At 39.0% G+C, this 17,005-nt stretch overlaps 1 protein-coding gene across 1 annotated transcript; it reads right to left on the bottom strand.

The window, feature by feature from the left end:
• Positions 1-1,483: 1,483 nt before the first annotated feature.
• LOC121387458 (NADH dehydrogenase [ubiquinone] 1 beta subcomplex subunit 3-like) lies at positions 1,484-10,447 on the bottom strand. Its single transcript, XM_041518576.1, has 2 exons — positions 10,250-10,447; positions 1,484-1,912 (listed from the first exon to the last, which is right to left on the bottom strand). Exons 1-2 carry the CDS (start codon positions 10,369-10,371, stop codon positions 1,738-1,740), a joined length of 297 nt encoding a protein of 98 aa, XP_041374510.1. The 5' UTR covers positions 10,372-10,447; the 3' UTR covers positions 1,484-1,737.
• Between the last annotated feature and the right edge of the window lie 6,558 nt (positions 10,448-17,005).

Below are 17,005 nucleotides of genomic sequence, written 5' to 3'. Positions count from 1 at the left end.
TTCCAGTAGCTAATGTTTAACAAGCATTCAGTTACTCAGTACTGGTGAAGCAATACATGTCCCCTACCGAGCCCAACAAAAAATATGTTCGCATCTTCTACATTCAAGGGCCATACATATAATTATGAGAAAGATGGGTAAATTGCCATGAAAGTCAGAGAAGATCTGAAACAGTACATAATAAAGCTATACACAAAATCTCAAGGCACTGCAAAAATAATTATAGAAAACAATGTTCATGTCTCCAAAGTTTAAGGGCCATAACTCTGTCAAAAGTGGGTACATCCACATGAAAGTTAAACTTAATCTGTAACAGTACCGAGTACATAACAAAGCTACAATGTATCAGTGCTTCTAGAATTTTCATAAAAATCCACTAGCCATGGGATCAGTAATTAAAATACTTTTACTAGCCACAATTAAAAATTCACTAGCCGTACTTTAAGTTAATACAATTTTACTAAATAATAGTAATAATCACAGGGCTCGAATTTAATAATTTGTCACACAGCAATTTTTTAAACAATTGCCTTGGGTGAAACGGCCTACCGACGGCAATTTTGAGCCTGCCTATGGCATTATTTTTTTATAGTGACATTTGCAGCAAATAAACATGACTGAAGGGTTATTTTGTTATATGTAAACATTTCAAACATTAAATATTGGCAAGTAATGTACACCAGGTGTATACATTTTGCCATTGTTCAGTAGCTTTACCAATGGCACAAAAATGTTGTCGGTGATCTCAATGACAGCAATTGCCATCGATGCCATTGTCAAGTTCAAGCCCTGTAATCAGATATGTCACCTAAAGAGGAAAATAGAGCTTAAAAACACTAACATTGGAGGTTGGGGTGGGGACAGAATATTCATATTTACAAAATAGACTTAACTGCAACATTTGACACTTTTTTGGTTTTCACTAGCCATCAGGCATGGCAATAGTAGTTATTTACTAGCTCAACACTGAATGTCACTAGCCATGGAAGTGGGGCTACCATAATTTGGAAGCCCTGATGTATACACAAAATTTCAGCTAATATCTTGAGGCATTGAGAAAAAAAATGTCTGGAAAACTGTATGTGGGACAGACAGATACAAAACCTACATGTAATGTCCCCTCCAGTTGGACCAGTAGGAGACTAATAAATCAATGTGCTCTAGTGATGTTGTTTAACAAAACACACTTTAAATTTACGACAGTAAGAAATAAGCTAGTTGGCTTTCAGAGGCCGATCTGGGGGGGGGGGGGGGGGGGGGGGGGGGGGGGGACCCAGTGCCCCCCACCTAAATTTTGCGATAGTCACAATTTTATTATATATTAATTTTGGATTTTTTACGATCCCCATCTTAACCTCACCCAAAGTTCCCTTGGCATTCCACGTCATGTCACTGGAGGCCCCCTTAAATGGATTTTCTGGAACCGACACTGGCTTTATTTTGTGTTGCCAACTGTATAAAACAAACAACAGAACTCATAATATGCAAGTCACGTAAATTACTTTTTCAAAGTTACAAACATTAATCGTGTCATTTGACATTAAGATGTTTTCGTCCCGATGAAATATTCAGTCGAAGGACACGAGCTCTTCTTGAAGTAAACATTACAGTAAAAACTCTTTCCACACACATTGATCATCAGAATGTTTCAAAATGACACGAATCGACAGGTTTCACGGAATCCTTCTAAAGAAAAACAACAGCCTATGAGTACGTAATAATGTCACAAATTTCTTATCATTCCTCCTCAGTTGTATGGTGAGTGTCCGACTGTTTGTTAAATAGAAGTTTCTCTGCCCCAACTGTCAACACCATGGCTGCGACTGCCCACTTGAAGCCTTTGAAGATGCTGTAAAGTCCGGCTCGGCCTGGACCGATGTACGTCTGTGGATGGTAGCGCCAAACTTCATTCCTAAAAATATAATGAAATATTATCTATAGGCATGTTTATAGGTACACAAGGTTTTTTTAACCTGGGTTAAGAGCCTACATGCAGAAAAAGGTGGAGATAAATTGCAGAGCTTAAAATTAACCTGGGTTATTTCGAGTCCATAACTGAATTGTATATATCTAGATTAAATCCTTTTTTTTATCTGGGTAACAGGGGAAAAAAAAAAAAAAAAATTTTTATTTAACGACGTACTCAACACATTTTATTAACGGTTATATGGCGTCAGACATATGGTTAAGGACCACACAGATTTTGAGAGGAAACCTGCTGTCGCCACTACATGGGCTACTCTTTCCGATTAGCAGCAATGGATCTTTTATTTGTGCTTCCCACAGGCAGGATAGCACAAATAATTGCCTTTGTTGAACCAGTTATGGATCACTGGTCGGTGGAAGTGGTTTACACCTACCCATTGAGCCTTGCGGAGCACTCACTCAGGGTTTGGAGTCGGTATCTGAATTAAAAATCCCATGCTTCAACTGGGATCCGAACCCAGTACCTACCAGCCTGTAGACCGATGGCCTAACCATGACGCCACCGAGGCCGGTCTGGGTAACAGGGTTAATCAGGGCTTCTAGAAAAAAGAAAAAAAATCCACTAGCCATGGGATCAGTGATTTAAACAATTTACTAGCCACAATTAAACATTCACTAGCCCTACTTTACTTTAAGTTAATACAATTTTACTAAATAATAGTAATAATCAGATATGTCACCTAAAGAGGGCAATAGGTCTTAAAAATACTAACATCAGGGGTTGAGGTGGGGTCTGGATATTCATATTTACAAAATAGACTTAACTGCAACATTTGACAATTGTTTTTTTCACTAGCCGTCAGGCATGGCAATAGTAGTTATACTAAAACGCAAAAGAAACGCAGGTTCTGAAAATGCGAAAGAATTGCACTTTGTAAAGCAGTATCTTTGGTGGAATTGAACCTCCAACTGTGTTAAAGGACATGGCACACACCCACACCGCAGTCCCACCTGCGTGTCAATTTCATTACCTGTGTGACGTCACGAATTCTCAAAACACGTTGTTTGCACGTGCTGGATCATCCGTATCATGAATCCAGTGCAAACACACTCATTGAAATGCGTATAAAGCCTACACACCTGGATTTAATCGCATAAATTCAATTTGAGTAGTGACAGACAACAGAATCACATTTTAAAAATGCCGCGACTGACGCAACTCCAGCGAGGGATGGCCATCGGGATGTTGCAAGCCGGACAGACCCGTACTGCTGTAGCCAGACAATTGGGATGTCATGTTTCGACAATCGCACGCCTTTCTCAACGTCACCAAATCACTGGATCTGTGAACGATCGACCACGCACCGGCCGCCCGAGGGTGACAACCGCAGCCCTAGACCGGTACATCCGGGTGACCCACCTTAGGAATCGGATGCTGCCAGCAGCTAACACCGCTCACCAGGTGCGTGGTCCACGTGGTCCAGTGTCCGCCGATACCGTCCGACGCCGTCTGAGGGCAGCAGGACTCCGTAACCGCCGTCCTTATGTGGGACCAATATTGACCCCTCGGCACCGCCAACAACGTCAACAGTGGGCGCAACAACATCAAAGATGGCGACGTGGCCAGTGGCAACAAGTTCTGTTTACTGATGAGAGCCGTTACAATCTTTCCAACGCTGATGGCCGAATCCGAGTATGGCGACGTCGACATGAACGTTACTCCGACTGCTGCGTTCTGCAGGCCGACCGATGGGGCGGGGGTAGTGTGATGGTGTGGGGTGGGTTCTCATTCAACCACAGAACACAACTTCATGTGTTCAGACAACGCGTTAATGCCGCCGTGTACCAAAATGACGTCATCAACAATCACGTCGTTCCCTTCTTTGCCGCTCACCCACGTGTGCGCTTGCTGCAGCAAGACAATGCCAGGCCGCACACTGCCAGGGCAACACAGGCGTTGCTGGCTCAGCACAACATCCCAACGTTGCCGTGGCCAGCCTTATCACCGGACATGGCGCCTATCGGACATGGCGCCTATCGAACACGTCTGGGATGAAATCGGACGTCGCCTTCAGGCTCGCGGACAACCTCAGAATATGCAGGCGCTGGAGGCAGCATTGGTCCATGAATGGAACTCACTCCCTCAGGCATTCTTTCAACGGCTTGTCAACTCAATGAGGAGACGTTGCACTGCCTGTTTGAATGCCCAGGGTGGTCACACGCGATACTGACTTTGACAATGCTACAGGTCGTCTCTTTCACATTTTTAACATGGACCCCCACCCTACTTTATGACATGAAACAATAGCCAAAAAGGAATTCAATCAAAAATTTCCAACACCAATGTGTGCCGAATTGGTGTAGCTCCAAAATAAATGTTGAAATCTTCATTTCGTTTTGTTTTTTTAATATTTTATATCCAATTTAATGAGAACCTGCGTTTCTTTTGCGTTTTAGTATATTTCCTAGCCCAACATTGAATATCACTAGCCATGGGAGTGGGGCTACCATAATCTAGAAGCCCTGCATGGTTAATTTTAAATTACATTCTCTCGGGTAGACAGATAACTCAGATTACATGTAAATTGTAGTCTTGGCTCCACTACAGACACCAAAGTGGTTATCCACTTCTACTATAGTAATAACATGTTAGTTAAAACCTTGAAAACAAAATCTAAATGATATGAAAGGACATGAATCAAGCAGGACCATGTGTATTGTAAATACACATGTAGTTGGAGATGTCTTTTTATGGATTTTTCTTCGAAACTGAGTACTGCAGCATTAATAGTACATGTACGCCATCAAGGAGTTTTAAAATTCCACATCATAGGCAAGACACACAAACCTGCATTATGACTGCAATCAGCAGGGCTTCTAAATTATGGTAGCCCCACTCCCATGACTAGTGATAATCAGTGTTGGGCTAGTGATAATCAGTGTTGGGCTAGTAAATAACTACTATTGCCATGCCCGACAGCTAGTGAATCATTTTTAGTCAATGTTGCAGTTAAGTCTGTTTTGTAAATATGAATACCCTGTCCCCACCACAACTCCCCAATGTTATTAACTTAAGTAGGGCCAGTGAATTTTTAATCATGGCTAGTAAATAGTAAAAATCACTGATCCCATGGCTAGTGGATTTTATAAAAATTCTACAAGCCCTGAATTAGGCTTTGTGCCACATATTATCAGTATTAAAATTTTTATCATCAAAGCATTGAACTGATTTTTATACCCACCATACAAACAATAAACACACCTATTTCCCTCTTCCCCTTTTAGTATAAAAACACTTCCTGATTAGAGGTTGTGTCCACATTAACTTCCGAGTAAGCGTGTTTGAACACTAAGGATAAAGACACTGGTCTGCTAAATACATGTTAATAACTTATAAATACACATTATACCTTATAAATACATACAAACACACATTAGTTCATTAACAACAACAACAACAAAAAAATAATATCATGGGTGAACTATGCTATATGTCACCACAAGAAAGTACAGCACAGGTTCGTTTGCATAGGAGCATGCATCAGGTTTCTTCATGTAGCATCCAGACAGGTTAACAACATGTTAAGTTTAATCATTAATGTCATGACTGGACTCGAGAATACTCAAACTAAAGCTCTGTGGCATCAGATTCAGGAAAAATTAGTATGTTAGACACAGTGGCATGAGTTCGACCCGTACCAATGGTTAGGGTAGTTTTAGGTACATAGGGTTAGGGTTAGTCTTTAGAGTCTTTGATATAGAGAGGTACAGGTGGAACTTTCTGACACAGTAGCTTGCAACCATTTGGTTGTCAACAATTGCATTTGAAGCATTAGCTTACATATGATAGCCTTTCCTCTAGTCTTACCCCACATATCAATATCAATAAGGGGTAGGGCTGGAGGTCAATCGAGCTACAGACGATATGTTAATAATAATTTTAAAACATACATAACTAACAAACAGGGGGCGAACTGGCAAACAGTTGGGGCAGACTGACAATTTGCTGGGAGTGAACTGGTCAAAATAGGAGGGGGTCAAACTGTCAGTCTGACTCCCAGGTATCCCCAAACAATAAAGTTAGATTATGTTATAGTACTTTACAGCGGTTGCAAAACGAAGTACTAGTAGGCGTTGAAACTGACAGAGTAGGAGTTGGGGGTTTATCGAGAGCTACAGACACTCAGTAATGGGGGTACACGAAGGGGGGGGGGGGGGGGGGGGGGGGGTGTGTTTATATGGGCTGGAGTCTGTTACTACAGAAGTGTGCAATGTAGTCCACTTGTAATGCATATAGTTGGTGAAATTGTTGGCCCAAGAATAGAACAAGTATGACTGAGTGGTTTTCCGTTTTAAAAACAAGCTATTTTCCATTTCATGTTTTTGTAAATTCTGTTTCATTTCCATTTCAGACTACAATATGCAATTAACAGTTGAACTAACACAAGTTGTGACAAATTAAAGTCTGAACCAAATTGTTAACAACTACAATAAATTACTCTCCTACCTTTAATTTCCGATACATTTCCCCCAAATTTTGTTTAGACACAAGTTGTGAAAAAACAATTACAGTGACACAGATTCCACATATGAGACTGTAACGATGTTGCCAGTGTCGACTTCGCTGAGATAGCATAGGGCAAAATGCATGCAGTTTTCTGCCGTCTGCCATTTTGTTTCTTTATGGAATACTCTTCAAGAGGGGTGAAAGCCTCCAAAGTATGTGTCATAACTAATATAAAATCAATGGTCTCTAGTGGTATCATTAAAAATAATAATAATAATAATAAAATTAATATGATGTCGCTATTTGTCATTAAATCAAAGTAACCCTACATATTAGTAGCGAAAAATCAAAGCAAAGGCTACAATTATAATAACTACATGTACTGTCTAACAATTAAGTGCACTGCAGTTAGGGTTCACAAAACGTAAACATTTATTTTTTCATCTCTGTGACAGTCTAACGTCGTCTGCAAATTGAAGTATGCACATGACACATCGGAAATAAAGTAACACTGCAACGTTCAGCCAGCCGTTTTTTGCTAAACGTTTGCAAACACATTTTGACGGGTGGTTCCAGAAATGGTCATTCGGTTTAATGTGTAGCGTAAAAAGCTGTCTTCCAAGACAAGCGTTCGCAACAAACCGCTGGCTAAACTTACTCCTGGAAAAAACCCAGTCCCATCTGCGCAGGTGCAACAGACTAAGCAGTAAACCAGCCCCAAGTTCAGCCAGCAAATGTTTCGCTAACGTTTGTGAAGTATTTGATTGGTTCCCAATGTCACCATTTGGTTTACCGTGAAGTGCATAATCCAGTCTAGCGTTTTCCAATAGTACTGTGCACGGGTCAATTGTCAGTTTACAAAGTGTGGTAATAGTAAAATAGTATTAATTTTTTTAACTTTGTGGAAAATCATAATTCCGTTTCCAAATGTAAATTCCTTTTCACAATGGGAATTCCGTCCGTTTTTCACGATCGCAGAAAATCACTGGGTCTACTGTGCTCATGAATCAAAACAAAATATATTTTAAAAACAAAGGCAATGAGCAGTAATGGACGCTGTATTCGTGGGAAACTCAAAGTTTTCCTGAAGAAATTAACCCATAGAAGCCGAGCTATACATTCAGACAAGAACCAAGAATATATGAACTGGAGTCTGAGCAACTGTGGCGAAAATAGACGTCGGAAATGAGGGTAGTAAACGTTGCATGCAACGCCTTGCTTTGCAACCATTGACTTTAACGTTATATCATAAAGAGTAAAGGTAGGACACTTCCAACTGAACAGATTTTTTAAATCTTCTCCAAAAATAAATTATAACATATTTAACAACGAAAAGTTATACAATACTGAAATCGTAAATAATAAACTTACATGTATTTGTTCAACATAAGTTTAAAGTTGATTACAATTCCTAGATGCAATGTGTATGAAATTATTTTTTTTGTTTTCACAAGGCCGACAACTCTTTTTCATTATTTTCGTGTATTTTCCTCATCATCATGAACGAATGCTAATAAATGCAAATTGTACAAATGCTCATTTCGTGTCCGAAATTGACAGGGGCAGAAACGTCTGGGACAAACATGCAAGTTAACATTTTAAGTTATTTCAATAAATATTATTGTTATTGAAATAAACTTACGTTTGTGCTCGTGAGGAAGGTGTGAAATACACAAGAATAATGCTGAAAGAGTTACGCACCCTCCATTTCTATAGTACGCTACGCATCCATCAGGATAAAAAACAAACTTTAACTCAAACTCTACTTAATTTTAGATGGTACCGGTAAGTACAATTCATTGGTTTAATTTATGAAAATTAAATTAATTTTACATCAAAGAAAGAAATGTTTTATTTAACAACGGACTCAACACATTTTATTTACAGTTATATGGCATCAGACATATGGTTACGGACCACACAGATACATTCCCAAAATAAACTCCCAAGAACCACAAATTTACGTCTTTTGTCTTTCAGTGCTGTTTGTCAGGACTTACACAATTATGTGTTCTTTTATTTTCAGTCTAATATCATTATTTGTAAATTGAGATAGAACCAAAAAGACTGTCATCAGAAAGTAATTGTGCGTGTGTACAGTGGTGGAAAAATACCATTGCCCGACTCCCGTGTACAATAATATTTCATGGTCGGGCAACAAATATTGGTACGCCAGCTTGCCCGTGGGCAAGTAAGGAATTGTTGTTGTTTTTATTTGTTTTTTTATTTTATAAATACATGTACTTACCTTAAGCTAAGACAAGTTCTGTGGCTCACCTATATTTATGTCTTAAAATACTGTTAACTAGTAAAGTGAATAACTTACTCAACAAAACAACGAACGATCGATAACATGTTTTAATTAGTTATGTGCAACCGCCTATCAATAGTGTTAGAGTAGTCTCCCTTGTAAACATTTATTTTTATCATGACGCAGAAACCCAAATCGATTGTAAAAGGAAAAGGGACCTTGGTAAATGAGACGATATTAGCAAAGAATAAAAAAAATTATGACAAAAATCGGAAACTTAAATTCGTACCGAGTTGGAAGGAACAGTTTCCGTGGGTCATTTACGATCGCGAAGCTAATGTCATGACATGTTCTGTATGCTGTAAATTCCCGAGCATTAATGCAAAAAATCTGCAAATTAGTTGAGCTGATGTTCGTAATGAGTCTGTGCACGGCTATATGCGAGAGAACGTTCTCCAATATGAACTTAGTCAAGACAAACCACAGGACTTTTTTAAACCAAGAGACACTTGAAAACACTCTGACAGTAATGACACATGGACCCAAGACACTGAGAGATTTCTGCCCTAGAGTTGCTATACGGGAATGGCCTATTCGGATTCAAAGTGCCCAGGGTACATGCCATATCCTATCTTTAGAATCTGATACGGCTGAAGGTGGACCAGAAACTTCAACAAAACCAGTGGATTAAAGTAAACAAATAAAAATCAGAAAAGTTTCTTGTTATTCACTTAAAAATTCAACATTCATCACATAAACAATCTGGGCAAGTATTGTATATAGTTTTTACTTGCCCTAGGACAAGTACATTTATAAAATAATTTTCCACCCCTGGTGTGAATGTGTATATAAGCATGTGCGTGCGTAAATGTATGAATATGTGTTACACAGTTGTTAAAATTAACACTTTTTGGATTTAGTTGTTTAATATATATATGCTAATGCTCATGCTGTATTTACTATAAAATAAACTTCAAAGTTTAGTTTTATTAGTTAATTAGAAAGTGGTCGAATACTGGGTCAGCTGGTCGAATACTGGGTCAGCTGGTCGAATACTGCATACTGTTCCTTGTGGCACCTCAAACCTACTCTAGTCGGCATATACAGCATGAACAAAACTTGGGTCTATTCAATGTATACTTTATAGCATTGCCAGTAAGTATTTATGAAGAAAACCAAATAATAGCAAATGCCAATAAAATGAACATGTTATAATAATCCTTTCTTTCTTAAGTGGTCAAATACTGGTCCCGTTGTCCTATAGTATTTGTATTAGGGCTTTCTGTTTGGGGGTACACGAAGCGTAGCTGAATGTGGGTGCTGTCGGGTTTCTTTCTGTAGTAAGTGTATTAGTGATTAATATGTGGATTTTTTTGTATCACAGGTATTTGACGTCAAACATAGGATTGTTGTGGTATTAGAGCGGGACTCGTTGCCTACCGTTTGGTAGTCAGGAATTGCCAAAAAAAGACATAGGTTGGTCTCTGACTGTAATGAGAGCGTGTTTATGTCCAAATGTCCGTCTAGCTGTCTTACAGTCAGAGTACTCGGGCTAGCTTGCCTACCTGATCCATGGATCCTTTAAACCTTGCGATTGTAACGCTTTCTGTAAATTCTCCAGCTCCTTTATTCCATCAATTTTATACTCCCGCCAGTCAGGAATGACAATATTGTTGCCATGCCCCATGATGTCACAAAGTAATTGGAACTTATACAAAAACAAAATTCACCTTTTCCAACCTTCACACAAACCGGAAGTTATTTGAGGATGTTATCTACCGGATGTACCAACAAACTGTAATTTCTACCAATGCGATGCGCATGTGACTACCCACACTCACACACGCACACACACACACACACACACACACACACACACACACACACACACACACACACACATTCCCGTCTCGTATTCTTAAGAATACGTGTGGTTGAGGTCGAGTAACCAATAAAAGTGTGTTAATTTACATACTTTAAAGACCATTAAGCAAATTAAAAATAAACACGTACTGATGTTAACAATTAGTGTACTATTGATATGTAAGGATCCATCCCCATCGGTGGGCCCATTGGGCTATTTTAGTTTCCGCCAGTGCACCATGACTGCATATGTATTAAAGGCCATGGCATATAAAAGATCCCTTGCTACTAATGGAAAAACAATGTAGCGCGTTTATAACACGACATAACAACAATGATAAAATGCTTGACATCTAATAGCCGATGATTAATAAATCAATGTGCTCTAGTGCAGGGCTATAGCTAGCAGGGGGGAGGGGGGGGGGGATCCGGAAAGCATTATAGAAACTTAAAGAAAATTCTCTTCTTAACTGTTTAAGTTTTAAACTATTAACTACTCAGTTGCCCCCCCCCCCCCCCCCCCGACAAAAAATCGTAGCTACGGCCCTGTAGTGGTGTCGTTACACCAAATAAACTTTACCTTTAGTACTTTATATAAAAATAAGGTAATGAAGTTTGTAAATGTACACAATGATTACTCTAAGTGAAGGTGTATACCAACGCCCTGTTAAAATGCAGTTGTACCTATATATATTTATAGTTAAATAGTTAAATGACATACTATTGTCAAATTAAGTTAAAGTTTGGAATAAATGAAATTAAACTGAAAGAGGGTCAGAAGGTGGGATTGATTTGATTTCAACTTATTTTCGTGCTTATATCCAGTTACGGTTTATGCACGCTACCCTGGGCACACACCTCAGCTATCTGGGCTGTCTATCCAGGACAGTGGGTTAGTTGTTAGTTTGTTAGTACGAAAGAAGAGGTTGTAGTGGCCTTACACCTACCCATTGAGCCCTTGAGAACTCGCTCTGGGTTGGAGCCGGTACCGGGCTGCGAACCCTGTACCTGCCAGCCTGTAGTCCGATGGCAGAAAGTGGGAAGCAAGATGATGTACAATACTAAGACAAAGGAAGGGTGTAAAGTAAGACCCTATAGTTTTTAAACACTATATGACGTGTTTTTCAGTAGGCCTATTCGAATCGGTTTGATCATTCACCTCGGTGATGTCGTGGTTAAGCCATCGGTTTTAAGGCTGGTATGTACAGGGTTCGCAGCCCGGTACTGGCTCCCACCCAGAGTAAGTTTTAACGAATCAGTGGGTAGGTGTAAGACCACTACACCTTCTTTTTTCTCTCACTAACCACTGACAACTAATAACTAACCCACTGTCCTGGACAGACAGCCCAGATAGCTGACGTGTGTGCCCAGGACAACGTGCTTTAACCTTAATTGGATGAAAGCACCAAAATAAGTTGAAATGAAATGAACTAACAACTAACCCACCGTCCTGGACAGACAGCCCAGATAGCTGTGTGCCCAGGACAGCGTGCTTGAACCTTAATTGGATATAAGCACGAAAATAAGCTGAAATGAAATGATAATTAAAATGCCACATTAATTGTATCTTATTGTTTAGATTATCTATTTTCGTACATCCGAAGTATTTCTAGCCACCCTGGCGTTTGTAATACCACGAAATGCATTTTTTTTAAAGTATAATTCTAAAAACGCGTGCACCTTTGAGAAGTAACGGTTATCAAGGGCGTCGGAAGGAATTTGACATTGGTGCGGAGGAGACGGTGGGTGTGGGCGGGGGTCCTCCTCTTGCAGATGGTGCTGCAGGGGTGTTTCCACTTGAAACATTTTTAAAGATATCTATATAAGTATATATGTATACCGTTCTCGTGACGCCTAGATTTTTTCGAAAGTTGCCCGTCGTGATTCCTTATAACTTACAAACTTGTATTATTATATACTAGCGTTTGCAGCTAGAGAAAATTACATAATTAGCGTGTCGTATACCCTCAGGATAATTCGGAATGTTTTCAAATTATTTTTAAATCACTGGCAGGATTCTGCAAGTAAGGTTTTGATTGGTGGACATGACCTCCAACTGGCTGGTGTTAGATCCACATGTAATAGTGGAGCTAATTTTAACTAGATTGGCACACTATTTATTTAAAACCATTTGTAACCACGCAAGAAATAAAACTTAGATGGTTCCAATATAGAATACTTCATAGAATATTAACTACTAATAGTTTCGCATATAAATTAAAATTAATTGACAGTGAAACGTGTACGTTTTGTCATGACGGAAAAGAATCTATAGTGCATTTATTTTGTGAATGTAAAATTGTTCAGAGCTTTTGGAATGATTATTTAAATTGGTTATCAAACTCATGTAAGCATATATGTAATTTAAAGCTTTCTCTTCAGCTAGTGATATTTAAATTGGTTATCAAACTCATGTAAGCATATATGTAATTTAAAGCTTTCTCTTGAGCCAGTGATATTTAGATGTAAAGATAATATTAAAACAGATAATGTTTTTGACCTGCTACTATTATTAGCTAAATATTTTATATATAAATGTAAAGTGCAAAGGGTCCATTAAATATTATACATTTCTAAAACGAAGCTAAACAAAGATATAAAGTAGAAAAATGTTTTTATCGGAGTAAGAAGAATCTTAATAAATTCTTCACCAAGTGGTCAGTGTATTGTTCTCTCTGTGAACAGACCTAATTTTTGTAACTTTCCTTGTGCATCGCATTAATAATAATAATAATATATATATATATATATATATATATGTATATATGTATATATGTATATATGTATATATGTGTATGTGTATGTGTATGTGTATGTGTATGTGTATGTCTATCTATCTATCTATCTATCTATATATATATATATATATATATATATATATATATATATATATATATATATGTGTGTGTGTGTGTGTGTGTGCAAACCGGGGGAATAATTGTTATATATGCGTTTAAAGAGTGTTCCATGATGCATCGTTTGGTGCAAAATCATGGCCATAGGTTAACAGAAACTGGGAGAAATTTTGACCAAGTGTGGTAGGGGTTAAAAATAAAAACACCCACTTAATAACTGGTATGACCACCTCTTGAATTGACCACTGCAGTGCATCGCAGGTGCATAGAATTGACTAAAGTGTTGATTTCTGCCTGTGGAATATTGTTCCATTCCTGATTGAGCGCTTGACGAAGTTCGTTGACGTTTGCGGGTGGGTTGGGACGACGCCTCAATCGTCTGTCCAGACTATCCCAGGCATGCTCGATGGAGTTGAGATCAGGACTTTTAGTGGGCCAGTCATCAATGAAATCAATGTTATTTGTCCTAAGAAAATTTACAGTGTCTCTAGCTGTATGAGAGGTGGCATTATCATGCTGAAAAATCGAGATGTTGGCGTTGTTATGGAACAGACGAATGACGTGATGAGCGAGAATGTCATCGCGGTAACGTTGAGCACTTAAATTGCCATCAATGACGACTAGTGGTGAACGATAACCATGGGCAATGGCTGCCCAGACCATGACAGAACCCCCCATCCCCGAAACGATCTCGTTCAAGAACACAAGTCAGCATAGCGTTCATTTCTCCAAAGGTAGACGCGCACCCTGCCATCACCACGTTGTAAAGAAAATCGGGATTCATCCGAAAAAAGAACGGTATTCCAGCGTTGCCGTATCCAACGAGTGTGTACACGTGCCCAATTAAGACGATTTAGACGATGACGTTGCGTTAAAACGCATCCGACGTAAGGACGTCGTGCGTGTAAACCGTTCTCCCGCAGACGATTACGAACAGTTTGCCCACTGATTCGGTTATTGTGAAGTCCAGGTGTGTTAGCAGCAGTAGCAGTGGCAGTTTGGAATCGATTGCGCAAATGCGTGTTCATGATATAGCGGTCTTGACCACGTGTTGTAACACGCGGACGTCCACGAGGTGGCAAGTCGTTGGTGCTTCCTGTCGTTCGAAATCTTACGTGAAGATTTCGTATCGCTCGACTAGAACTCCCAACATGCCTTGCAATGTCTTCTGTCGACATGCCAGCACCAAGCATGCCAATCGCCCGTTCGCGTAAATTATACGGTATTCTTGGCATACTAAAAATGCTACAATGTAAAAAACGTTAATTGTTTTTACAAATTTTGAAGCGTTTTCGTTCACTTGACAACAATGTCAGTAAAACAAGTAAAAAAAAATTGACCGAATACTACACGGGACATGTCGAACCATGCATGCATGTGCAAATTGAATTTCACGTTGTCGACGATTAACAGTGCAAAAATAATCGATATAATTCATAAATCCTGATAATACAGCTCAAGGCTAATACTACCTATATAATTTCATTACACAATGAATTCTTTAACACAACAAATACTATATGTACAAATCGGAAGTTTCTTTTTTTTGTTCAGTATATATATACACACACATATATATATATATATATATATACATATATATCATGCGCGTATTTTAAATATTTATGTACGTCGTTCATAGAATGGAAAAGGATGAAAGTGTGTGTTGTGTTTTTTGCGTGAGAGAGATAAATGGATAGCTACATTGATTAGAGAGAGAGAGAAATAGAGAGAGAGAGAGAGAGAGAGAGAGAGAGAGACAGAGAGAGAGAGACAGAGAGAGACAGAGACAGAGAGACAGCAGACAGACAGACAGAGAGAGAGAGAGAGAGAGAGAGAGAGAGAGAGAGAGAGAGAGAGAGAGAGAGAGAGAGAGAGAGAGAGAGAGAAGAGGCGGGGATGGAGAGGGGTTGGGGTGGGGTGGGGTGGTGTTTGGAAGCCAGTACAACTAAAGTATTATATTATGTTGTTTTATTATGTTTTATGTACACAATCCATGGTTTACCCTTGGCATTAGATGTTCTAATTGTAAACAAGGGGCTGGCAATAAAATTTTAAAAAAGAAAAGAAAGAAAAAAAAGAGAGCGATCACTGTAGGTCGGATTATAGTTTTAGAGGGTATTTCCTCGTTTCCAAGTCGACAGATTCTCGTTTCATGTCATTGTAACTTTATCCAGATGTGTTAAAGGTTTGTAGATAACTAAATTTAAGTGTCCAAATCTACAACTTTAAGATACATGTTCATACATGGCATTTTGTCTACACTGCATCAGTAAGTGTGTACTTTATATGCCCCGTATAGTTCCAATATACAAATCAGTTCCTATTGCCGATAAATTAATTCGTTTCAGCTTATTTTTATATCCAATTATGGTTCAAGTACGCTGTCTTGGACACACACCTCAGCTATCTGGTGCAACTTTACACGGAACTTTATTTTGGTTTTGCGTATTCCAGTGGTAAAGCGTTTGCCTGATGCGCGATCGGTCTAGGATCGATTCCCGTCAGTAGGCCCATTAGGCTATGTCTCGTTCCTGCCAGTGCATCACTACTGGTATACCACAGGCCGTGGAATACATGTGTTATCTTGTCTGTGGGATGGTTCATATACTAGTATTAAAATATCCCTTGCTACAAATGGAAAAATGTAGCGGGTTTTCTCTCTAAGACGGGGCGGGACGTAGCCCAGTGGTAAAGCGCTCGCTTAATGCGTGGTTGGTTTGGGCTATATCTCGTTCCAGTCAGTGCACCACGACTGGTATATCAAAGGCCATGGTATGTGCTATCTTGTCTGTGGGATGGTGCATATAAAATATCCCTTGCTACTAATGTAAAAAATGTAACGGGTTTCCTCTATGACCATATGTTTGACATCCAATAGCCGATGATTAATAAATCAATATGCTCTAGTGGTATCGTTAAACAAAACAAACTTCTTCGTCTCTAAGAGTATAATATGTCAGAATTACTAAATGCTTGACATAGTGTTGGTATAAATTGCTCCTACTGGCAGTAGCTAGTGGGAATTTCCCTATTAGCTCAGTTGAGTTGGTTGAGCACTGGACTTTCGTACTGAGTCTGCACGTGGTTCGAATCCCCAAAGTAGAGGTCGATTTTTCTGTTACATTTCCAAATGTTTGACATCCAATAGCCGATGATTTATAAATCAATGTTCTCTAGTGGTGTCGTTAAACAAAACAAACTTTCTCACAAGTTCCAAATTGTGAACATTTCACCAAGTGGAGAGCGTTCAGGCGATTTATAGGTCAACATTGCACACCACCAACTCATAATTACACGAATGATTTGTGTTTGTTCTGACATTTTTTTTACGAGTTGTGAAGAATGAGGCAGAACATCGTACCCAAGTTCACAAGTTGTGTTCACGGGTTATTTTGCCAAACGAACGCTCTACATAACTTATGAAATAATGTTATGGAATGGGAATATATTTGACTGGTTGTCTAGCAGCATTTATCGTAATAAAGATTGAACACCAGTAAAATAGAACTTCGACTGATATTCACGCAACAAATAATTTTGCTTACAACTGCTATACTAGGAAGGCGGAGCTGACGACGCAGAGTCCAGTTAATATAAAGA

The sequence above is a fragment of the Gigantopelta aegis genome, chromosome 13 (genome assembly GCF_016097555.1).
Source record: "Gigantopelta aegis isolate Gae_Host chromosome 13, Gae_host_genome, whole genome shotgun sequence".
Classification (NCBI taxonomy): Eukaryota; Metazoa; Mollusca; class Gastropoda; order Neomphalida; family Peltospiridae; genus Gigantopelta; species Gigantopelta aegis.
The sequence above is the reverse complement of the archived record's forward strand: the minus strand, read 5'-3'. Positions and strand labels throughout refer to the sequence as shown.